The sequence below is a fragment of the Sorex araneus genome, chromosome 3, assembly GCF_027595985.1.
Source record: "Sorex araneus isolate mSorAra2 chromosome 3, mSorAra2.pri, whole genome shotgun sequence".
In the NCBI taxonomy this organism is placed as follows: Eukaryota; Metazoa; Chordata; class Mammalia; order Eulipotyphla; family Soricidae; genus Sorex; species Sorex araneus.
In genome coordinates, this window is record NC_073304.1 from 227237893 (window position 1) to 227262000 (window position 24108).

Below are 24108 nucleotides of genomic sequence, written 5' to 3' on the forward strand. Positions count from 1 at the left end.
TAAGATAAAGATAGCTCAATGATTTTCTTTATTTTTATTTTTGCTTTTTCGGTCACACGAATGATACTCAGGGGTTACTCCTGGCTCTGCACTCAGGAATTACTCCTGGCGGTGCTTGGGGGACCCTATGGGATGCCGGGGATTGAACCCGGATTGACTGTGTGCAAGGCAAATACCCTATCTGCTGTACTATGTCTCTGACCCTGATGATTCTTTTTAAAGGTGTCATTTTTTAGTAGAACCTGGAATTATTTTCAGGCTTTGAAGGGTACCTGTGGCCATATGAACTTTCATGATTTTTAAATTAAGCATTTATTTTATTTTATTTTGATTTCTTTTTCTTTTTTGGTCACACCCAGTGATGCTCAGGGGTTACTCCTGGCTTATGCACTCAGGAATTACTCCTGGTGGTGCTCAGGGGACCATATGGGATGCTGGGAATAGAACCTAGGTTGGCTGCATGTAAGGCAAACGCCCTACCCACTGTGCTATCGCTCCAGCCCCAAGCATTTATTTTAAAGGTGTTAAAATTCACTTAAGCTAAATAATTACTTATGTAATTACTGAAGGTGGCATGTGGCTAGGTTAGTAATATTCACGAGACCCTAATTCATCAGACTTGGGAATAATGTTATGTGCCATTTAGGTTTTTGGTTTTGGAAAAAAGAATGAAAAGACTAATTTTTGGATTGTTATTGGCAATCTGTAGAAATTGGATCAAAGAGGAATTATAACTTTTTTTCAGTAGTTGGTGGCTTGTAAAATTTGTTGATTTTTTTTTTTTAAGAAATCATGAAAACCAGTGAAAGTAAGAAAGTACATATGTACTCTGCTAGACAACACAAATTCTCTGTATCTTATTTATTTTTCTGAATTGATAATTGCAAAAATCTGGAACAAAGTTATATATATATATTTTTTTTTGCTTTTTGGGTCACACCCAGCAATGCACAGGGGTCATTCCTGGCTCATGCACTCAGGAATGATCCCTGGCGGTGCTCAGGGGACCATATGGGATGCTGGGATTCGAACCTGGGTCGGCCGAGTGCAAGGCAAACGCCCTACCCGCTGTGCTATCACTCCAGCCCCAAAAGTTATATTTTCAATGCAAATTCACTGTCACTGTCATCCCGTTGCTCATGGATTTGTTTGAGCGGGCACAAGTAACGTCTCTCATTGAGAGACTTATTGTTACTGTTTTTGGCATATCCAATACGCCACGGGTAGCTTGCCAGGCTCTGCTGCACGGGCTCCATACTCTTGGTAGCTTGCTGGGCTCTCCGAGAGGGGCAGAGTTGTTAAAAATAGAAATTAAGAACATACTCAGTATATTGCTGAGTCAATTCAGTGGCTCATCTCAGAGCGTAACTAGTTATTTTTTTTCTATTTTTCTAATTTTTTTTTGCTTTATGGGTCATACCCGGTGATGCTCAGGGTTTACTTCTGGCTCTGCACTTAGGAATTACTCCTAGCGGTATTTGAGGGACCATATGGGATGCCAGGAATCAAACCCGGGTTAGCTGCGTGCAAGGCAAACACCCCACTGCACTATTGCACCAGCCCCATAACTTAGTTCTTTTCTTTTTTTTTTTTTTCTTTTTGGGTCACACCCAGCGATGCACAGGGCTTACTCCTGGCTCTGCACTCAGGAATTACCCCTGGCGGTGCTCAGGGAACCATATGGGATGCTGGGAATCGAACCTGGGTCGGCCATGTGCAGGGCAAGCGCCCTACCCAATGTGCTATCGCTCCAGCCCCCATTTTCTAAGGAATTAATGTGCCATGAATGACTTGATTGATTAATAGTGTTCTTTTGACTTTCTAAAACTCATTTAAAAGTGAAAATGTACATTAATATAGCAAAATTTATAGATGTTTCAATAAATCTCAATGATAATATATTTTTTCTTTGTTATTTTCTGTAAAATTAAACATATTCTTTGTTTTTGGGGCCACACCCAGCAGTGCTCAGGAGTTACTCCTGCCTCTGCACTCAGGAACCACTTCTGGTGGTGCCCGAGGGACCCTGTATGGGAGGCTGGAGATTGGACCTGGGTTGACCATGTGCAAGACAGGCTCCCTACCGTACTCTGTACCCTTGCTCCCGCCCTCCAAAATCAAACACGCTGTACAAGCTTTACCTGTACAAATGTTTAACTTAAGACTTGACCACTGGTGACTCACTCTTGGTTAGGGATTAATTAACATAAATTGAGTGTACTAAATCTAAGAAGTCATTTTGTTTTTGCTTTCTTTTTTTCTGAAGAGAAATTGGAGATTTCAGAAGAGTGGCTCTTTGTATATTGCCCTGCAGCAGCTTTTTTTTTTTTTTTCTTTTTGGATCACACCCGGCGATGCACAGGGGTTACTCCTGGCTCTGAACTCAGGAATCACCCCTGGCAGTGCTCAGGGGACCATAGGGGATGCTGGGATTTGAACCCGGGTCGGCCGCGTGCAAGGCCAACGCCCTACCCGCTGTGCTATTGCTCCAGTCCCTGCAGCTTTATTAATGAGTTCTCTTTCAAGTGATCTGATCTTTGTGAGTCTGAGACAGAGATAACCAATCAAGCACACTGTTTTCCAGTTGGGACCCATTAGGTCTAGGGAGAGAAGTGGTTTGGTTTGTTTCTATCTCTCCCTGTCTTGCTCTTCAGTGAAACCTGTTGTAAATACATTGAATTCACTTAAAGCAGATGCAGAGTGATTATAGTGAGGATAAACTGCATTTATTTTTTCTTTTTTTGGGTCACACCCAGCGATGCTCAGGGCTTACTCTTGGCTCTGCACTCAGGAATTACTCCTGGTAGTGTGTGGGGGACCCTATGGGATGCCGGGGATCCAACCTAGGTCGGCTGCGTGCAAGGCAAACGCTCTACCTGCTGTGCTATTTTTCCTGGCCTTGTAAACTGTATTTTTTAAAAAATCTTTTAATTTTTTCTTAATAATGAGCTTCAGAAAGAAGAAGAATCATCAGATACAATAGTGCCAGGGAGGAGGACATGTCCTAAGTCACCAGCTTCATTGAGCTCCATTAGGGTCACACATAGAGTTTCATGTGTCACATTAAAAACAAAAATAAGGGCTAGAGTGAAAGTGGACTGGAGCGATAGCACAGCGGGTAGGGCGTTTGCCTTGCACACGGCTGACCCGGGTTCGATTCCTCCGCCCCTCTCAGAGAGCCCGGCAAGCTACCGAGAGTATCCCACCTGCACGGCAAAACCTGGCAAGCTCCCCGTGGTGTATTCGATATGCCAAAATCAGTAACAACAAGTCTCACAATGGAGACGTTACTGGTGCCCGCTCGAGCAAATCGATGAGCAACGGGATGACAGTGACATAGTGAACGAGGAGCTTCATCACTGTTAACGGTAGTTGGGGCGGGAGTGAGAATAGCATTGTGTCTACAGCTGCATCTGGAGAAATAGGTGAGGAATTGAGGTAAGTCTCCACCGTGAAGAACCAACATAGTGGGGACCGGGGCTGTGGCTTGGGTGCGTGGGGGGCCCGGGCATGGTCCTCAGCCCCGTGGTGGCCTCCCTCCCCACCCCCTCTCGAGGAACCGTGAAGACCTCGTGTGCTGAGTGCTGTTTCGCTTTCTCCTTTGTCTTTTCAGAATGGGATGGTAACGAAAGATTTGACGAGACTGAAAACACTTCTCATAGAAACAGAGGTAAGACGGTTTAAGTCAATCTCTTGGAAGGCTTCTAAGTCGCTCTGGCTAATAAGTGTGAATTAAATGTTGGAGACAGTGGGCATCAGCCACAAAGCAAGGGGTTAAAGGTGGGGTTCTAGAAGCTTCTAGTTCCTGAACTGTGGCTGGGCTGTACCCTATGTTTTGCCGCTGATTTTTCTGTGCATCTGAGTTCTCTGTCCTGCAAAGCCATGCATTAGTTATCTCTGACCCTCTGGAGAGACCTGTGGGAGTTCTTCATTCTTAACTGCATCTGACTGCTAAGAAATACTAAAAATACATTCCTGGGGGCCAGAGACCTTGTATAGCGATTAAAAAATCACCTGTTTTGCATCCCACCAACCTTAGTTTGAATTCCTGGCCCCATGTATGGACCTCTGAAAACTGCTAAGGGTCATTCCTGATACCCCCCACCCCCCTTTCCTTAACCCCGCGTTACTTTTCAAACATTTTTGTTTGTTTGTTTTTTTCTTCTTTTTGTTTTTTGGACCACAGTACAGCTGTGCTCAGGGTTCATTCCTGGATTTGTGCCCCGAGGTCACTCCTAAAGGGGCTTGGGGACTTCATGGGGGGTTGGGGATTGAACCCCAGTTGGTCACGTGCAGAGCAGAGGCCCTACTAGCTGTACTATCTCTCCAGCCAGAAACATTTTGTATTTTTAAAGGCATCTATTTTTTTTTTGTTTTTTTTTTGGGGGGGCATCACACCTGGCAGTGCACAGGGGTCACTCCTGGCTCTGCACTCAGGAATTACCCCTGGCGGTACTCAGGGGACCATATGGGATCCTGGGAATCGAACCCGGGTCGGCCGCGTGCAAGGCAAACGTCCTACCTGCTGTGCTATCACTTCAGCCCCCTTTAAAAGCATCTTAAAAAAACCTTTTAGTAATTTTTTTTTAATATAAGGAAGTGTGTCTAGGAAATAGGAATAATGTTTATCAGGGTAAATGATGAGCAAAAATGTGTTCACATGGATAGCTGGAGCCAACACAGTCATGTAAGATGCACTTTTTTTTTTTCTTTTTGAGTCACACCCAGCGATACTCAGGAGTTGCTCCTGGCTCTGCACTCAGGAATTACTCCTGGCGGTGCTTGGGGACCATATGGGATGCCGGGCATCCAACCCAGGGTGGCCGTGTGCAAGACAAACACCCTACCTGCTGTACTATTGCTCTGTCCCCTAAAAGGCACTTTTTTGCGTGTCAAATTCCTGCCCCTCGCACAGACATGCAGAAGCAGCTGTATTTATGTGAATCACGTAAGAATCATGATAGCCTTGTTGAGTGTGGCCCGTGTTTGGACGCTGTCCTGCATCGGCCCTCAACACCAGAGGGTGCAGCCCTGAAACTGTTTATTTGCTTACACCTGGCTCTGAGCTCAGCTGTCACTCTTGCAGGGGGCCACAGGGACTCTGTGGGGTGTTGGGGATCAAACCTGGGTTCGTCGTGTGCAAGGCCAGCACCTGCCCGTGGTATTCTTCTAGCCCTCCCCACTTTTCTTTCCTTTCTCAAAAATAAACGGTTGCCACTTTGGTCAGTGTTGATCATAGTGGATTATAAGTGACTGGTTTGTTTATTAAAAAATTGGCCCCTACTGGGTGTTAGGGCCCTTGCGCGAGGGTCTGGGGATATATCTCAGGATGTGGACCCCACACCTGAGAGAGAGCGGAGAAGGCCCAGACTCACGGAGACTGAGTGCAGAGAGCTCCGGAGACAGGGCAGAGGGTGGGCCGGGACAGGGGGGACGGGGTGATAGCCCGGGACTGCTCTAGTAGTTTGCCCCATCTGTACTGATAAGCGAGCACGTGTTGTAAACTGGATCAGGAGCGTATTTGCTCTGGTGCAGGTACATGGACCCTAGCTCATGGCACGGCATGGGCCCCCTACACTCCAAGCACCACCAGGTGTGGCCTAGTCCTCCTCACGCACCAGTTTCAGGCACCTCAAGGGGGAATTTAAATTCAAATGACCTTTCATGTGATGAAGACTATTTTGTTTTGCTTCAACTTTAAGCATTGAATCTTGTGATCATACACAACTCTATTTTTTCTTTTCTTTTTGGGTCACATCTGGTGATGCACAGGGGTTACTCCTTGCTCTGCACTCAGGAATTACTCCTGGTGGTGCTCAGGGGACCATACGGGATGCTGGGAATCGAACCCAGGTCGGCTGCGTGGAAGGCAAACGCCCTTCCTGCTGTGCTATCGCTCCAGTCCCCACAAGTGTATTTTAATTATTATATTAAAGGCCACAAAATCACTTGAATCTTTGTTCTGTGATTGCAGTTTTAGAAGAAGTGGCTTTTTTTTTGCTTTGACTGTTTTCCTTTTGGGCGGGGGTGGGGTTTTGCATTCAGGCCACACCATGCTCAGGGTTTACCCTTGGCACTGTGCTCAGGACTCACTCCTGGCGGTGTTTAGGGGACCATATATGGTGCTGGGGATTGAACCTGGGTCGACTGCATGCAAAGCACGCACCCTGCCTGCTGTCCTCTCCCTTTGGCCCCAGTTGGTAATTTCTGGAACTAGAATAGTAGTTGTTTGTGGGAGGTTTTGAGCTGTAGCTGGTGGTGCGTGGAGGCTCTTCCTGGCTCTGTGCTTCAGTCACTGCCAGTGGTGCTCAGGGGATCACGTGGTGCCAGGGATTGAGCCGAGGTGCATGCAAGGCAGCCAGCTTCACCCCTTTCTCTGTGCCTCAGATTAGCATTCTTTGGGTGAGTAAACTGGTGAGAAAAATTCTCAGCTAACAAAAAGCTAACAATGCCCCTCTTATTAATTATTGCACATGCCAAGTTTTAAAATAGCAACAATTTGTTATTTAAAGATTGAACTGAGCTGGTATTTAACTTGTAAATGCTAGCAGGTGAGGAGAAGACATGGAAATAAAGGCTTGCTCAGGAAACAGAAACAGTGCCTATTCCCCAGGGAAATTTAGAGTAGCAAATCATTAGGCTTGATTATAAATGTAAAGGAATGTGAGAGTTGAAGTGATTTCTCTCTTGGTATCAGTGAGAAGTGAAAGATCTACCCGAGAATTGTGATCATAAGATGACAAGCGCTTCTGTCTTGGAATCCAAGCAATAAAAAGGGTGCTTAAAAGCAGACCCGGTGTAACTCCGAACCGCGAATACAATCTTGTAATGGAAAACTAATTAATCAAATGCTTCCTTGGTAGTAGGGCTGTCTTTCTTGGGGGGAAACTCCAACAGCAATAGTGAGTTTTGTGTTGAAATATGGAACGTAATCAAGGTAAAGAGAAAATGAAGTGAAATTCAACAGTTATACAGTTGGGGGTTGGGGGGCGGGGGCGGGGGCGGGGGGTATACTGGGGTTTTTGGTGGTGGAATATGGGCACTGGTGAAGGGATGGGTGTTTGAATATTGTATAACTGAGACATAAACCTGAGAACTTTGAAAAAAAAAAACATACCATGAAAAAAAAATAAATAAAAGCAGACCCGGGCGGCCCAGAAAGACAGTCCGGGGCATAAGGTGCTTGCCTTGCATGCTGCCTACCCGGGTTCAGTCCCCAGCACGACCCCCACATGGTTCCCTGGGCACTACTGGGAGTGACCCCTGAGTGGAGCCAGGCAGAGTTTCTGAGTACGGCCAGGGATGTCCCCAAGCAGACAGATGCCCAGCGGAAGGAGGGACAAAACGGAACAGGAAAGAAGCAACGACCAGGGAGCTGGCGTGAGTGGCAGAGCTTGTGCCTACCCTGTGTCAGCCCCTGAGTTGGAGCCCCGGGTGGCCCCCAAGTGCCAGCAAGTAAAACCCCCTCCACGAGAGCAAAGATCCCACCACGGGACTCTGGGCCCTGACAGCGCTGGTGGCGGAGCCCTCGGCCTGCATCCGGCTGTGCTCCATCTGAGTTTGTTACGTATTTTGTCTCACACCCAGCTGTGCTCAGCTCTAACTCCTGGCTCTGTGCTCAGGGGTCCCTCATGGCGTTGCTGCAGGTTGAACATGGGTTGGTGGCGAGGCAGGCTCCTTCCCCGCTGTGCTATCTCTCTGGCCCGTCCTAGCCCTTCCGACCTGGCCAAGCTGATGGACGGGCACTCCCGGCCTCAGAGGCGCATTGTCAGCACCGCGGGCTGTGGGCCCAGACACCAAAAAGCAGGGATAGTGCAGCGGGTAAATCGCTCTCCTTGCATGCGGCCTTGCATGCAGCCTACCTGAGTCTGTCCCTGAATCCCATACGGTCCTCGAGCCCTGCTAGGAGTGTTTCTTGAGTGCAGAGTCAGGAATGACCCTTGAGCATCATCAGGTGTGACCCCCCCAAAGCAAAACAACAGCAACAACAACAAAAAACAAGGAGTTGGGGCTGGAGCAATAGCACAGCGGGTAGGGCGTTTGCCTTGCACGCGGCCGACCCGGGTTCGATTCCCAACATCCCATATGGTCCCCCTGAGCACCGCCAGGGGTAATTCCTGAGTGCAGAGCCAGGAGTAACCCCTGTGCATCGCCAGGCGTGACCCAAAAAGCAAAAAAAAAAACAAAAAAAAAAAAAAAACCAGACAAACCAAGGAGTTAAAATGATCACTGCAATTTTAATTAATGCTTATCAAAAAGTTCTAAGTGTTTAAACACCACCTTTGGAAAAATGTCAAAAATATCCAAGTGTAATTCAGCATTCGAGGTTCTTTTAATGAAACTGTCTTTCGCTTGAAAATTGCAGACAGCAACTGGGAACGTCCTCTCTGGATACCACACGGAAGACTTAGAGGAGGGTAAGTAGTAAATCCCGCGTGACTTTGGGTAGCTGCGATCCTAAGATTTGCTTTCTTACTGATTACGGGCAAACCGTTGACTGAGTTATTTTATGTGTTAGAGTGGATAGGCAGACCACAAGGGTTTACTCTTAGGATGTTTCAGTGAACGAAAGCCAGGGTTCCACTGGACTCTTCATGGAAAGCCGGAGTGGTGGAGTTTTGGAGTATTCCAGAGCTCAGCCACTTCCCTGTCGCTTCCTTCCTATCTTCCTTCCTAGCAGCTTGCAGCTTCCTCTCCCGTTGCTCCTGTCTCCCTCTGTCGTCCCCAGGCAGAGCAGGGATGGTTTTGGTGGAAGTTCTGATTTGTAAGCTTGAGCTGTAACTGCAGCCATGAAAATCTCAGAACTTTTCATCTTTATCCAAGGTGGAGACAAGAGTCCAGCCTTCCCTGAGTGCTTGCTTGGCAACGCTGTGGCGTGGCAGTGTTTTCTGGGAAAAAAACAGAAGTTCTTAAGCTCTTCTTCACCTCGTAGGTGATGAAGTTGAGACTTTGGAAGGAAGGCTCAGGAGTTTTCCCCAAGTCACACAGCTAGTGAGGACCAGGTTTTTTTTTTTTTTTTTTGCTTTATGGGTCACACCCAGCAATGCACAGGGGTCACTCCTGGCTCATGCATTCAGGAATCACTCCTGGCGGTGCTCAGGGGACCATATGGGATGCTGGGATTTGAACCCGGTTCGGCTGCGTGCAAGGCAAATGTCCTACCCACTGTGCTGTCACTCCAGCCCCAAGTGAGGACCGGGTTTAAGTTCCATCCGGCTGCATCTCTCACTTACATCGACTCTCTCCCCCTCTTTTATTTGCTTCCCACCTGGAGGAAAGACCAAGAGTGACTCATGGGAAATAGGAATTGGCATGAGGGTCTTTGAAAATATCACTGCTGGGGCCGGAGCAATAGTACAGCGGGAAGGGCGTTTGCCTTGCATGCAGCCGACCTGGTTCAATCCCCGGCATCCTGTATGGTCCCTCAAGCACCACCAGGAGGAACTCCCGAGTGCAGAGCCAGGAGTAAGCCCTGAGCATCACTGAGTGTGACCCAATAGGCAAAAAACAACAACAACAACAACCACAAAAAAAAAAAACCAACACTGCTCACTCCATTGTCTCGAGTCTTCTCTCTGGAACTCGTTTATCTTGTCATTTGACTTGATCAATGCTCATTGTATCTAGAAGTAAATAAATTCATAGTTTCTATCAGTAGTCATTTTTTTTTTAACTTTCATTTTTAGTTTTAAAAAACAATTACTTTACATAGTAATATCCCAGGGAATTCCTGGGGCGTGTTGGGTGAAGTGGGCCTTCTCGCCAGCCATGCAGCGCTGGCCTTGCCTCTGTAAAGTGGCCTTACTTGGTACAGCAATCTTTTCATTCTTGTTTCTCAGTTTTATTGTTTGTTTTGGGGCCACACCCAGTGATGCTCAGGGGTTACTCCTGGCTCTGCACTCAGGAATTACTCTGCTGGTGCTCAGAGGACCATATGGGATGCCGGGGATTGAACCTGGGTCGGCCACGTGCAAGGTGACTGCACCTTACCCATGGCCCCAGTAATCTTTTCATTCTTGAGGTCATTCCTAACAGAGACATGTCCTGTGCTTAGAGATAATAAACATTCTCCCTCTCGGTTGTCAGGTTAGAGAATGAATTCAGTGTGCACCATTCAATTCATTGAATGAATGATTGCTATGACATAATGATATAATTCATATCATTGCTCCGATAGAGTTACAATGATGGCCTGCAGTTAGCCATTGGATAACTGCTTCTTTATTGATTTCTGTTGTTACCTGGTTGAACTCATTTGCTTGGCACATTGCTGTTTTTGGGTAGAGGGGCAACTATGCCATGTCTTTCTTCACATCACCTGGGTAGAGGAGGTGTAGCAGTTCTTTTTTTTGGGTCACACCTGGCCATGCACAGGGGTTACTCCTGACTCATGCACTCAGGAATTACCCCTGGTGGTGCTCAGGGGACCATATGGGATGCTGGGAATCGAACCCGGGTCGGCCGTGCGCAAGGCAAACGCCCTACCCGCTATGCTATCTCTCCAGCCCCCAGGTGTAGCAGTTCTTACCCCTGAAAGCTTTCAATGCTAATACGACCCTATCCTGATTACTCTCTAGGATCTTGTAACGGCTGGCATTTCCGTCCACCACCCAGGGGAGTCACCTGCAGTGAAGAATATACGTTGTGTAAAAGGTAATGTGAATTTGTAAATTTCAACCACTGGGTTCGCCTTTATTCAAAGGACAGTTCATTTTCCTTCACTCTTTGAAAAGTAGTAGTTCAAATCCAAAGATGCTGCCATGTGGCGGAAGACGTCCGCTGGCCCGTGGCCGATATGGCCCGTGGCCGATATGGCCCGTGGGCGATACGGCCTGTGGCTTCCCCCAGGCAGGCCTGTGCAGATGCAGTGTTCCCCCGTGCTGGACTGTGCAAGGCGGCAGGTTCAGTCCGCCGCAGACAGTGGTTGAGTCAGTGAAGAGCTATGGACAGGCCATGCTGATTTGAAGGGATTTCAACATCTCTGGCTGGTGGTCATGGGGTGTCTTGGAAACAGGGCCCTGACAGATGACAGCGTATGGCTGTGGTCACGTGTTGGAGGAGCCAGCGCAGGAAGCCCCTAAATCCCGTGCTGTCTAGCTGCATCATGATTGAGTAAAATGGTTTCTTTTCCCACTTAAAACAAAAGCCATGGTGGCTATTATCACGAAATAATAAAACTCAAAACAGTATTGTTGAATCCTTTAATTACACAAACTGAGCAACATGGAGACTAAGCCTTTGCTGTGAAGTCTTTTATAATGCTCTTGGTATTATGACTGTGTAATTGCTGGTCTCCTGTTTTCATAAAAAAAGATCATCTGTTATGGTGGTTAAAATGGAGATGACTGAAGCTGGAATGATAGTACAGTGGGTCGAGCGTTGGCCTTGCATGTGGCCGACCTGGGTTCGATACCTGGTATCCCATGTGGTCCCTCAAGCACCACCAGGAATAATTCCTGACTGCAGGGCCATGAGAAACCCCTGAGAATCACTGGGTGTGACCCAAAAAGCCAAAACAAACAAATATAATTGAGATTACTTTACGTGAACTGAAATAGAGTGTAAGATAGATGGATCATTGTTAAACTATTTTATTTTTTTTTTTAATTTTTTTTTTTAGAGGCTACATTTCTGGACAGGCAGAGGCCCTGCACTGCAGCTTTTATTTTTATTTATTTTTTTTTTATTGAATCACCAAGTGGAGGGTTACAAAGTTCTCAGGATTATGTCAGTTATACAATATTCAAACACCCTTCCCTTCACCAGTGCCCATCTTCCATCACCAACCCCCCCAGTATATCTGCCGCCCCCTCCCACCTCCCTAGTCCCCACCCTTGTACGTGATAAGTTTCACTTCATTCGCGCTTATCTCGATTACATTCCATGTTTCAACACACAATTCACTACCGTTGCTGGGGTTTAGCCCCCCCCAAAAAAAGACAGTCCTATTGCCAATGAGGCATTTGATAGTTCTCCATTACTAAGAATATAGAGATATTAAGTCCTGCTGTTTGTCACATAACTTTTCTTTTTCCCCCTTGCCCCGCACCACCGAGTTCACGCCTGTTTAGTAATCGCCACGCTGTCTGACAAAGGGAAAAAAACCGAAGAGGATGGTTATTTCCCGTCATCAGCCGGCGTGGGGCTCTGGCTTAGTTGACAGTCTAGTAGAGTGTCTGCAAGCAGTTTCTGGAACCAAATGTCTTGCGCTGATATCGGCTCCGGCTCGAGATACCACCAGCGTCCCGCTGGTCCATGTACCTAATTTTTCCCCTTATTTCCCATTCCCACGCCACCAGGTCTGTTTGCTTAATGGACATCACACTATGTTTGACACCACGCCACGTTTCTTCCCGAGAAAGAAAGGATATTTCTTCTCAGCCGGCGTGGGGATATAGCTTAGTTCAGTCTAGAGAGATGGCTACCACTTTGATTGCCTTCAATATTTCAACAAAATACTTACTATTCTTGTTAGGATCACCCACAAAAGTCCGACCCATTAAGAAAGAACCATTACATATTGCTGATACTAAGATGACATTAGGCTTTGGGTTTCTGTCTAAAGTCCAGGGAAAAAGTTGAAGGAGAGAGAGAGAGATTTCTGCACGGGGGACCTGGCGGAAACTCTCAAGTCACATACTGCAGGTTGCTGGTGGGCTGCTGGTGTCCCAAGCAGCTCCCTCCTCTTCGTCAGTCATTCTGGGGGTGCGGGCGCGGAGAAATGGAGTGTTAAACTATTTTAATAACTTTTCTAAAGAAAAACTATTTTCATGTAGTCCTTATATGTAGAATTTGAGTCTGTAAGGAGTAACTTCAAAATGTGATGATTTTTATATAAAATAGAAGGAATGATTAAAGTCACATTTATAAAGGTGACTCGTCAGGGTTTCGGAGCGGAGGGTGGGGGCTGGGTACCCCTTGACTGTGCTCTGGGCTTGCTCCTGGCTCTGCACTCAGGATCTCCTTCTGGTGCTCGGGGGAGTGTGTGGGGTGCCAGGGCTTGATCCCCAAGTTGGCAGCTTGTAAGGCAAGTGTCTTACCCGCTACTCTTCTCTCCAGCCTCTCTTCAGCCTTTTTCACAAGAACTAGTAACTAGTGGCATTTAGGTATAAATTCTTACAACTCTAGATTGTTTCTGACAATATGATTTGACATATAATTTTGACGTTTTAACGACCCAGACATCAGATAAAGAAACTAATTAGTAGATTTGAAAATCCTCTTATTGTGTTATAGAAATAGAACACGGTATTCTGCAGAAGAAATATGAAAAATATCTTAGTCTGGATAAGAGTATAAAATCTTAGATTTTTTTTTTTTTACTTTTTGAGTTATACCCAACGATGCTCAGGGGTTACTCTTGGCTCTGCACTCAGGAGTTCCTCCTGGTGGTGCTCGGGGGACCATATGGGATGCTGGGAATTGAACCCGGTCGGCCATATGCAAGGCAAACACCCTACCCACTGTGCTATTGCTGCAGCCCCAAAATCTTAGATTTTTTAGAGAAATAATTTAAAAGTAGTTGGAAGATAATTTTGATTCATTAGGACAACCTTACTAGAAAGTTTTAGCTATCTTTCAAAGCATCAGAGAACTTAGTAAGTTTAATTTAGGTTTCAGTTCTTCTTTTGGTGGGACAGTTGGGCCATGCCCGGATATGCTCAGGGGTTATGCCCGACTTTTTGCACAGCAATTACTCCTGGGGGTGCTCAAGGGACCAGATGGGGAGCCAGGGGTCGAATCTGGGTCAACTGCACTCAGGGGACCAGCCCTACCCGTTGTAGTATTTCTTCAGTCCCTAATTTGGGTTTAAGTTTGGTGTATGTCATCAATAAAAATTCTCTGTGCATTCATTTTTGTGTATGTTTACCATTTGCTGCTATTTTATTTTGTTATTTTTGACATTACTTTATCAAATATATGTGAACTCAGTGCTGTGATTTATTTTCTATTTTGTACTATTTACATTAGCTCAAAAAATTAACATATCTTGGGGCTGGAGTGATAGCACAGCGGGTAGGGCGTTTGCCTTGCACGCGGCTGACCCGGGTTTGATTCCCAGCATCCCATATGGTCCCCTGAGCACCGCCAGGGGTGATTCCTTAGTGCAGAGCCAGGAGTAACCCCTGTGCAGAGCCAGGTGTGACCCAAAAAGCAAAGAAAAAAAAATTAACATATCTTGTTTCAATTTTGCTTTTTTATATCTTAGTCTTTCTCTTTTCTCTCAGAAAAGTTAGTATTTTTATGTTTTGATTGTAGGAGAATTGGGTAGCGGTCAGAGAGACAGTACAGGGTCAGGCACTTGCGCCATGCGCAGCTGCCCAGTTTGAATCCCAGGCACCGAGCACGGTCCTCTGAGCACTGCTGGTGTCTTTCCTGACAAGAGAGTGAAAAATAGCCCTTGATGAAATCCCACAGCCTGGTGTGGTTCCCCCACCCCCAGTTTAAAAAAAAAATGGACAAAGTGGCTAGATTCGTAGTTCGAAGGGCATTTAAAACTTGGAAAAAAAAAATAATCAGAGCCTTGCATTTGATGTGTCTTCAATCCCCGAGTTTCCGGTGTGCTTCTCTGAGTCATAGACATGGAGAAGCCATTTATTCTGAGTTTATTAAAACTTCTAATAAATTAGTAGTCAACATTTTCAGTGAAACACAGGTAACGGTAACGTAGGAAACTGTGGAAACGTATCCAGAGGTGCGAAGCAGAGACAGAATGATAACTTAATGATATATTAAATTTCTTCCAGACTGAAGTTCGCAGTGTGGCGCGGTTCCTTGCAGTCATATCCATTTTGGAAGCAGGGTATACCTGTGTGTGAGGAGTGAGGCCACTTGATGTCAGTGTTGCTTTAGAAAAACTCTCTCCTAAGATTTTTTTTGTTTTCCTTCAATCGAATTGCTGTAACTGGAAGGAAGTTCCTTTTTCAGTGTCTTTAGTTTTGCGGGGTGGGGGTGGCGGGGAGTATCTTGTATACCTTTGTGCCTCCTGACTTCCCACGAAAGGGGTCACTGTGTGTGAGAGTCGGTGTCCGATTAAGTGTTATAAGTGGTCTCCAAGTTTCCCCACTGCATGGAAGGCAGGCTGATAATCCCGCCTTTCTGAAGAGGAGAGGTTTGTGTTCGTCACCGATGAAGTCAGAGGGCAGAGGCTGGAAGTTCATCTTTGACCGGTACCAACAAAATAGATGGTAAAAAGAATCTCTCCTGTTCCACTTAGATTTTTAGAGCAAGGAATCTGTAGGTATGGTGCCCAGTGTACTTCAGCACATTCCCAGGAAGAACTAGCAGAATGGCAGAAAAGATACGCTTCACGGTTGATAAGATTGAAACAACAGAATGAGAATAAGCAGCTGTCCGGCACATACATGGAAACCCTGATAGAAAAGTGGATGAATTCGTTGTCTCCTGAGAAAGTGGTGAGGAAATGAAACAACAACTCTTTTTCCCCCTTTATTTGAAACAGTTGACCTTGTTTGAGTCTTGGCTATCTTTTGTGCTATATTTTGATTTAGTTCCTTAGCTTCAACATGAAAGAACATAATTTTTTTTCACAGCGTTTTTAGCAAGATTTGTTGGGGGATTTACAGGTATTTCATGAATTTCTCTTTCTCGAGGGAGTTTTTAGCTGCTATATTTTGGTTGAGTTTTGTCTTCTTTCAATGTGAATGGTTCTTACAAAAATAATTGAAAATTAATGTCTAAGCATCTTGCTTTTGTAAGTGGTTCTGTCATCGTCTTTGCTGTTGACATTTATTTGCCTTGGCAAATGTTTCTCTGTGTGCTTTGAGGAATGCAAACATAACACTGCTCTGTTTTCAGCTTAGTGAATGTATAGAAGGAGTCAAAGTAGAGCATAATCCCGACCTCTCTGTCACTGTCAACACCAAAAAGTCTCACCAGACCTGGACCTTTGCTCTCACTTGTAAGGTAGGAGTTTTGTGTTAATTAGAAAATGCAACATTTTGGTTTTTCCCTTGAAAACGTAAAGGTTTTTTTTTTTTTTAAATCTTTAAATCTGTGCTAAAATAGCATTGAATTTGTGTTAATCTAAGTATACTTTATGTGGGTTCTGTATTATTATACTAAGGCTCATTTACATATTTTGATCATTAAAGACACAGCTTTTTTGATTTTGAGATAAGATCTCTGTAGGTGTTTAGACGCTGCTGATAACGTGTGTTTGATGAAGTCTTGGGTAGTGTCTTTGGAGCTTGTAACATGTAATAAAATTATAAAAAAATTAAACATTAAATTTGTTGGTTTGGTTTTGTCTGGTTTGGGGGGCCACACCCAGGATGCTCAGGGGTTACTCCTGGCTATACCTTCAGGAATTACTCCCGGCTGTACCATATGGGACGCCGGGCATGGAACCTGGGTTGGCTGCATGCAAGGGAAGGACCCTACCTGATGGACTGTCTCTCTGGCCCTGAATTTATTTTTTTGTTTTGTTTTTTTGTATTTTTTAAAATTTGATTTAATGAGATCACAAATTCTGCAGTTTTGTGTTTTTAACATTTTCTAAGTGCTTCCCACTTGAATTAAGTATTCAAAATTTAAGATTGAAGCAGAGTTAAATATTTCTGTGAAGATGTGCAGTGGAAATGTTTTGGATACTTTTTGGTGGTGTTTCTTCTGCCGTACCACCTGCATATTGGATTGAAAAATCTGGGTACATTTACCTTTGGCCTTGAGCCCAGTTCCTCAGAGGTTCCACTCTGAAAACCTCCTTCTGGAGGCGAGATAAAACTTTTCAGGCTACCAGTGTGGAAATTTAGGTGCTTATTTTTTGTACAGGGTGATAGCTTTTGCCACAATAAGTGATGAATCATCAGAGAAAGCTTGGAGACTAACAATGTAGCATAAATGTATAATTGTTAAAAAATATTTTGACTTTGGGGCTGGAGCACAGCAGGTAGGGTGTTCGCCTTGCACATGGCCGACCCAGGTTCAGTTCCCAGCATCCCATATGGTCCCCTGAGCACCGCCAGGGGTAATTCCTGAGTACAGAGTCAGGAGTAACCCCTGTGCATCGCCAGGTGTGACCCAAAAAGCAAAAAAAAAAAAAATATATATATATATATATATATATATACACATATATATATTTTAACTTTATTGAATGACAGTTGACATCAGAAATACTTTAATAACAACTGATTTTTTAATGATTCTGATTTTTTTTTTCTTAAATGACTTTGGAGCACAATGGAGTACCGTAGAAGTAAAAGTCCTTTATGGAAATATTTCTATTGAAGAGCCATTTTACAGTGGGATTTCCACGCGCTTGTACTCAATGGATTGTTTTAACCTCCTTGTAGCCTGCAAGAACACTGTGTCGTGTAGCGTTGCTCTACGATGCTCATCGCCCTCATTTTAGCATCGTTGCCATATCTGCCGGAGATAGTACTACCCAGGTGTCACAAGAAGTCCCAGAAAACTGCCAAGAGTGGATAGGAGGAACGATGGCCCAAAATGGATTAGATCATTACGTGTACAAAGTCGGGATAGCATTTAACACAGAAATATTTGGAACTTTTCGCCAAACCATAGTTTTCGACTTTGGATTGGAGCCGGTACTCATGCAACGAGTGATGATTGATGCAGCTTCCACAGAAGGTAATACTTAGATGTTCCCCCCCTCCGCCCCCATAATGATGTATTAAAGGCAATATAGTGAAATTTATTGGCCCCTAGATGTTCCATGTAACATATTCCAGTTCCATGGACTGGAGCAATAGCACAGCAGGTAGGGCATATATGCCTTGCACGCGGCCGACCTGGGTTCGGTTTCTCCATCCCTCTCCGAGAGCCCGACAAACTCCCGAGAGTATTCCATCTGCACGGCAGAGCCTGGCAAGTTCCCCATGGTGTATTCAAGATGCCAAAAACAGTAACAATAAGTCTTACAATGGAGACGTTACTGGTGCCTGCTTGAGCAAATGGAATGAACAACGGGACGAATAATGGAACGACAGTGCTACAGATGTTCCGTGGGTAGGGAAGGAGCAGTGAGTTAGCTGACTCTGCCGTCGGATGGGGTTAGAATGACTCGGTCCTGCCTGCTGGCTCTCGACAGTCCTCAAGCAGAACTTGCCTTGAGGTTTCTCAGACCTGTGTGCGCACACAATCAGGTCTCTTGGTCTGCTGGCTGCATTTTCCAAGCAAGGGGTCCGAATCACAGTCAAACCTTCAACTTTCGTTTGGGGGGGAATGCGCTGAGGGTCACCATGAGCACACCTCCAGTGTCTCTCTGCAGCTGACCGTCCGTGTCCCCTCACCCACCTCTCCGTGGTGCCTCTGGGTGAGAAGTCTTGCGTGGAAGCTTTCCCGAGCTGCTTTTGTACGGTCACGGGTAGTGCAAAGGATCCCATCACGGTTCGTGGGATGTCCTGGTGTACTCGTGCGAGGCGTGTCCCAGATTCCGACCTGTAAACCCTGGCGGTAGGGGATGAACGGGTTGCGTGTTGTTATATTTCTCCCAATGACTGAATTTGTGTCAAGAACCAACAGGGTCAGGACAGGGCATTGAGCTCCCGTTGCCTCGGCTCTTAATTTTCCTGCTCAGGGGCCATTCCTGGCTCTGTGCTCAGCAGTGAGCCCCTGCTGGTTCCCGGGGGACCTTAGGTGGTGCCAGGATTTGTATCTGGTTTGGCAGATGGCTTAATTCCTTAACCCCTTACTGTCTCTCCTGCCCCAATAAACTCTGCGTGCCCCCCACCCCAGCAAATGCTCAGATTTTACTTTTTTGGACAAAGGGAGCAGGTGAGACTTTTTTCCTTCCCACTTGAGCTGCAAATAAGAGTAAAGTAACATTTGTGCCCAAAGTTAACAGGCACCACGTTCTTGTATATGTGTCAATTCTGACTCTCCAGACTTTACCTGATTTATTTACTCTGATCTTTTTTTTCCCCTTTATATTCTGTTGTATTCTGTTTTTGCCATCTTCCCAGTACATTTGGGGTGGGGGAGAGCAAATTATGTTGATTTCTGTGGTCAGAGAGATACAGTATCACTGTATCACTGTCACTGTCATCCTGTTGCTCATTGATTTGCTCAAGGGGGCACCAGTAATGTTTCTATTGTGAGGCTTGTTACTGTTTTTGGCATATTGAATACGCCACGGGTAGCTTGCCAGGCTCTGTTGTGTGGGCGAGATACTCTTGGTAGCTTGCCGGGCTCTCCGAGAGGGGTGGAGGAATCGAACCCCGGTCGGCCGCATGCAAGGCAAACGCCCTACCCGCTGTGCTATCACTCCAGCCTAGAGAGATATAGTAGCAATGAAAAAGAATAGATTTGTATTGACTTGAATTGAATTCTTCAATTCCCAAAGCTGACCAGAGAGTGAATAGTTTAGGTGCCTAAACAGCAGAGCAGAGCAGATGGTCCCTGTTGCAGTGACTTAGCTCTGCATGGAAACGAGATCGCAGCTATAGGTGATGTGTGAATGAATGTTAGGACCGTTTTCCAATAAAACTGTATTTTCATAAGCTGCGGCGGGCTGTGTTCAGTTTGCTCTTGGTGTTTTGACTTTTTAGTTGATTTTAGAGGCTAGCGCTTGGAGCGCCCTATATAAATAAATCATCAGATTTAAATCATCAAGCAAGGCCACTATGTACTCCCTCTTCTCTGTGTAACTCTGAAAGGTTATTCTTGGCTTTCATGTGGATTATATGTTTGCTTATTTCTTTCGTTGTTGTTGTCTTTGGACCACACCCGGCGATGCTCAGGGGTTCCTCCTGATCTGCACTCGGGAATTACTTCCGTTGGTGCTCAGGGGATCATATGCGAAGCCAGGAATCGAGCCTGGGTCAGCTGCATGGGCAAGTGTGCTACCTGTAGTATTACTGCTCCGACCCTAGAATAATGTTAGCTTGCAAACAGGATGAATTCAATAGGAAGAGAGAAGGAAGCTGTAGAAGAATGAGGGCTAGGACTCGGGGGCAGCCAGAGGGACTGAGAAGCAAAGATCAGTCAATACGCCCCGAGTCATTGGCCGGAGAGTCCAGTGTTGGGTGGAGGAGAAGCTCTCCTAGTGCCTGATTCTTTCAGTTGGGTAATGGGAGGAAGTAGTCTTGTTTCTGATGTTTCTGATCCATACGTTTGAAATATGCTCCACTTTATGTTCAGTGGTATATCCATATATATCATATGGAAGAGGGAAGTCAGAGAGACATTGATATCTATTCATTTGAATCCACTACTTTTTTTTTTGTTGTTGTTTGTTTGTTTGGTTTGCTTTTTGAAAAGGTCACACTCAGCGATGCTCAGGGGTTACTCCTGGCTCTGCACTCAGTAATTACTCCTGGCGGTGCTCAGGGGACCATATGGGATGCTGGGATTGAACCCAGGTCAGTCAGTGCAAGGCAAATGCCCTACCCGCTGTGCTATCACTTCAGCCTCAAATCCAGTAGTACTTTTTATAATATTGTATCCTTCCCCTTTTTTAAAAAAGTGGTGTCTTTGTAGTTTAATATATTTGTTTATTTCCCTTTGATCATGGTTTTACCTCTAAATGCTTAATATTATTAAAAATAGTGAAGAAATGATTTTTCTTGGAATTCGATTTGGAAACATTAAAAACACTTTCATCATAGTGAAATTTGTTTTTCAAGGATAGAGAAAAGTTGATATTTTTATGGAGCGATATCAAATATACAAAATGCATTTTCTGATCAAAGATTTTAAGCAGTATAAGAAGAAAAACTTAAATCTAGGTGTAAACAAGCTAAATCACATTTGGCTGATACTTTTGTTCATTACTTACACAAACTGATCTGTTTTGTTAATTTTTTGTTCTTTTCATTAAATATCCTGGCATTTTGATGTTTTTAAAATTTGTCTTGTGTGACTCTAAGTTTCAGTGCGACTGTAACCACAGTCCCAGTTGAGTCTTGGAGAGGGCATAGCAGTATATAAACTGTAATGTTTGTTTCCTGTTAGCTTGTGTTTCTGATTCTTCCACCAGAGTCTTCTCAGCAGAAAAAAAAAACAAAAAAAACTGAGGGGCTGGAGCGATAGCATAGCGGGCAGGACCCTTGCATTGCACGTGTCTGACCGGGTTCGATTCCCAGCATCCCATATGGTCCCCTGAGCACCGCCAGGAGTAATTCCTGAGTGCAGAGCCAGGAGTAACCCCAGAGCACCGCTGGGTGTGACCACCCCACATACAAAAAAATAATACCGATGGCAGCAGATTTATGTATGAGAAATCACAGTTTTATAAAAACAATCAAACAAAGGGTTTGTGTGTCTTTCTATCCTTTTCTGGAGTATTTGCGTGGATAATATTCACAGGCCTTGAGAGCCAGAAAACTTTTTTGGTGATAATGCAATACCTTGATAATTTTACTTCCAGCTCAGCCGCCAGTTCATGATTTGTTCTCCCTGGGCCGAGCACCAGGAGGAAAAGGGTCATTCCGGTACCAATTGACGATGTGTCATTGGGGCGTTGGGAATTGAAGGGAGCCTGGGCATTCTCTTGTTTCCGTTCAGTTTTGGCAGTGTCATAAATTAGATCACAATTTCGTTTCTGCCCACATAGTGCAGTGATGGTGTGAAGCTAGAATCTGAATAGGGAAAATCTTCATATTTACTTCTTCTTCCACATAGCTGTTAATTATTTAAGCATGTTTTTGTCTTTAATGTTGAAAAAATATATGTATACACATATATATGCACATATATGTATTTTTTTCTATAAAGTTAAAATTTTAACCATTCATTGGCTTACTATTTCCATACCCAACCCAATCCACTGAAATTAAGAGGTGGTACCTGCTTGAGAGTGGAAGAGTTTGTCTCCAGAGACCGTCGGGAACGCGTGTGTCGTTCCCTGCTGGGAGGGTCTCAGTGCTCCTCACTCATTCATGCCGCCCCTCTGTCACTGACTCAGTCACCCTTGCAAGCGCATTGCTCCTTGAAACTTCAAATCAAGTCACTTAGCAGACATTTCTTCCTCTCATTCATTGTTCAGCAGTGAACCAAAAAATATAATTACTTACTTAAATTTAAATTTGAGCCAGGAAAAAATCCTGTCCACTTTTCCTCTTACTGGATTCGTGGTGACTAAAGTATTCAGTCTTCCCTATTTGCAGACTGTGAATAAGTTTTTTTAAAAATTTTCTCCCTTCTAGTTCTTACATGGCAGTCCTGAAAACTCTTCAGGAAACGTGTATTACATTATTGTCTTTCGTGCTCTGGGCTTACCCCTGGCTCTGTGCTCAGGGGTCCCTCCTGGCAGGGCTGGGGGCATCTGGGACTTGAACCTGGTCAGCTGTGTGCAAGGCAAGTTCCTTACTCGATTTACTAGGTCCCAGGCTACCAGTGGACGTTAGCATTAACGTTGAGTATGACTTAATTATCTCAACATTATATCCTATATCATACTCATGTGATTAGAAAATCAAATATATTTTTTTTTCTTTTTGGGTCACACCTGGCGATGACAGGGGTTACTCCTGGCTCAAGAACTCAGGAATTACTCCTGGCGGTGCTCAGGGGACCATATGGGATGCTGGGAATCGAACCTGGGTCGGCCGCGTGCAAGGCAAACGCCCTACCCGCTGTGCTATCGCTCCAGCCCCCAGAAAATCAAAGATTTTAAGCAATAGTTTGTCAATGAAGAATATATATAACTGAGTAGAAGCATGTGATAAGTATTAGGTACCTTTTTAGTGCTTAATACTGTGGCACCCAATACTTCACTACCTAGTACTCAGGGATCATGTAGTTCCGAGACTGGAACCCCGGGCCCCAGATGCAGGCACCTGTTAGGCACGTACTCTACCTCTCGGGTCTTAGCCCAGGTTCTGTGACAGTTTTCTTTGCCTTTTCATTTGGGGTGCCACATCTAGCAGTCCTTGGGGGCTGTTTCTGGCAGTGTTGGGGGGACCGTGTGGTGCCGGGGATCAGACTGGGGTCAGCTGTACGCAAAGCACGTGCTCGGCCTGTTCAACCGTCTCTCTGGCCCCGTACTTTTCATTAATTTCATTTAGAGATGGAGCGTCGGGGCCGGAGAGAGAGCACAGTGTTGGGCGCTTACCTTGCCCGTGGCCAGCGGGCTCCGTCCTCACCACCACCCGGCTTCCTCCCCGCCCATCCCTGAATGCAGAGCCAGGAGGGAGCCCTGGGCAGGGCTGGGTGTGGCCCCAGGACACACAGAAAGAGCTAGAAATAGAGGGCATAGATGTTTTGAGATCTAGTTTCCAAAGTTGTCGATTTGGTGAAAGGAACCCAGGAACCGAGTTAACGTGGGTAGCTGAAATGGGAGTTGGGGGGATTACTTTCGGATTTGATCTCAGTGTTAATTTGGGTCGCCAGGATTTCTACTGCCACAGGCCACAGTGCTTCCTAGGGAAGTGGAGGGCCTGATTCTGAAATTAGAAATCACTTTATGTCATCCTCTTGAAGGCCTTGATAAATGTGGCTGCCTTTAACAAATTCCATATTTAACCTCAGCGTTTAGTATGTGCTTGGGGACCAGATGTGTTGCGGGGGGTTGAATCCAGGTTGGCTGCGTACGAGGCAGGCGCCCTACCCGCTGTGCCATGTCTCCAAACCTGTGTTTTTAATTTTTATGTTTGCATTTCAGTCTTCATTAAGATTTCAGGATAGGCTATTTTCTAATATTGAGAAGTTTTTTTCTGGTAGATGAGTATTAAAATATTATGTTTTATATACATAGATATGATATACATATATAACGTATACACGTGTAATCCCACCAACGGCCAGCATCCAGAGACTTAAAACCAAGCTCTGGGAAGTGCAAGGCTGCTTTGCGGCCGCATGGCATCTTATAGCCTACTTCTCCCTCTGGGAGAACCTGGCAAGCCACCGAGAGTTTCCTGCCCACATGGAAGAGCCTCGCAAACTCCACATGGTGTATTCATATGCCAAAACCAGTAACAGTGCTGGGGCTCATTCCCCTGACCCTGAAAGAGCCTCCAATGCAGCATCATTGGGAAGAATGAGTAGAAAGAGGCTTCTAAAATCTCAGGGCTAGGACGAATGGAGATGTTACTGAGATTGCTCAAGAAATTCGACAATCAATGGGATGATGATGATGATATATACACATATATATACATATATATATTTGTAGCATAA

General features: G+C 45.2%; 1 protein-coding gene across 3 annotated transcripts in view; it reads left to right on the forward strand.

The window, feature by feature from the left end:
* Positions 1 to 24108, forward strand: part of HELZ (helicase with zinc finger) — a 180975-nt gene that overhangs the window by 39504 nt on the left and 117363 nt on the right. For all 3 annotated transcript variants that reach the window (XM_055130350.1, XM_055130351.1, XM_055130352.1), the window contains exons 7-12: positions 3614 to 3670; positions 8366 to 8417; positions 10578 to 10653; positions 15218 to 15416; positions 15820 to 15927; positions 17319 to 17616. In XM_055130350.1, coding sequence (XP_054986325.1) covers positions 3614 to 3670; positions 8366 to 8417; positions 10578 to 10653; positions 15218 to 15416; positions 15820 to 15927; positions 17319 to 17616 — 790 coding nt within the window. The remainder of the gene's footprint in view (positions 1 to 3613; positions 3671 to 8365; positions 8418 to 10577; positions 10654 to 15217; positions 15417 to 15819; positions 15928 to 17318; positions 17617 to 24108) is intronic.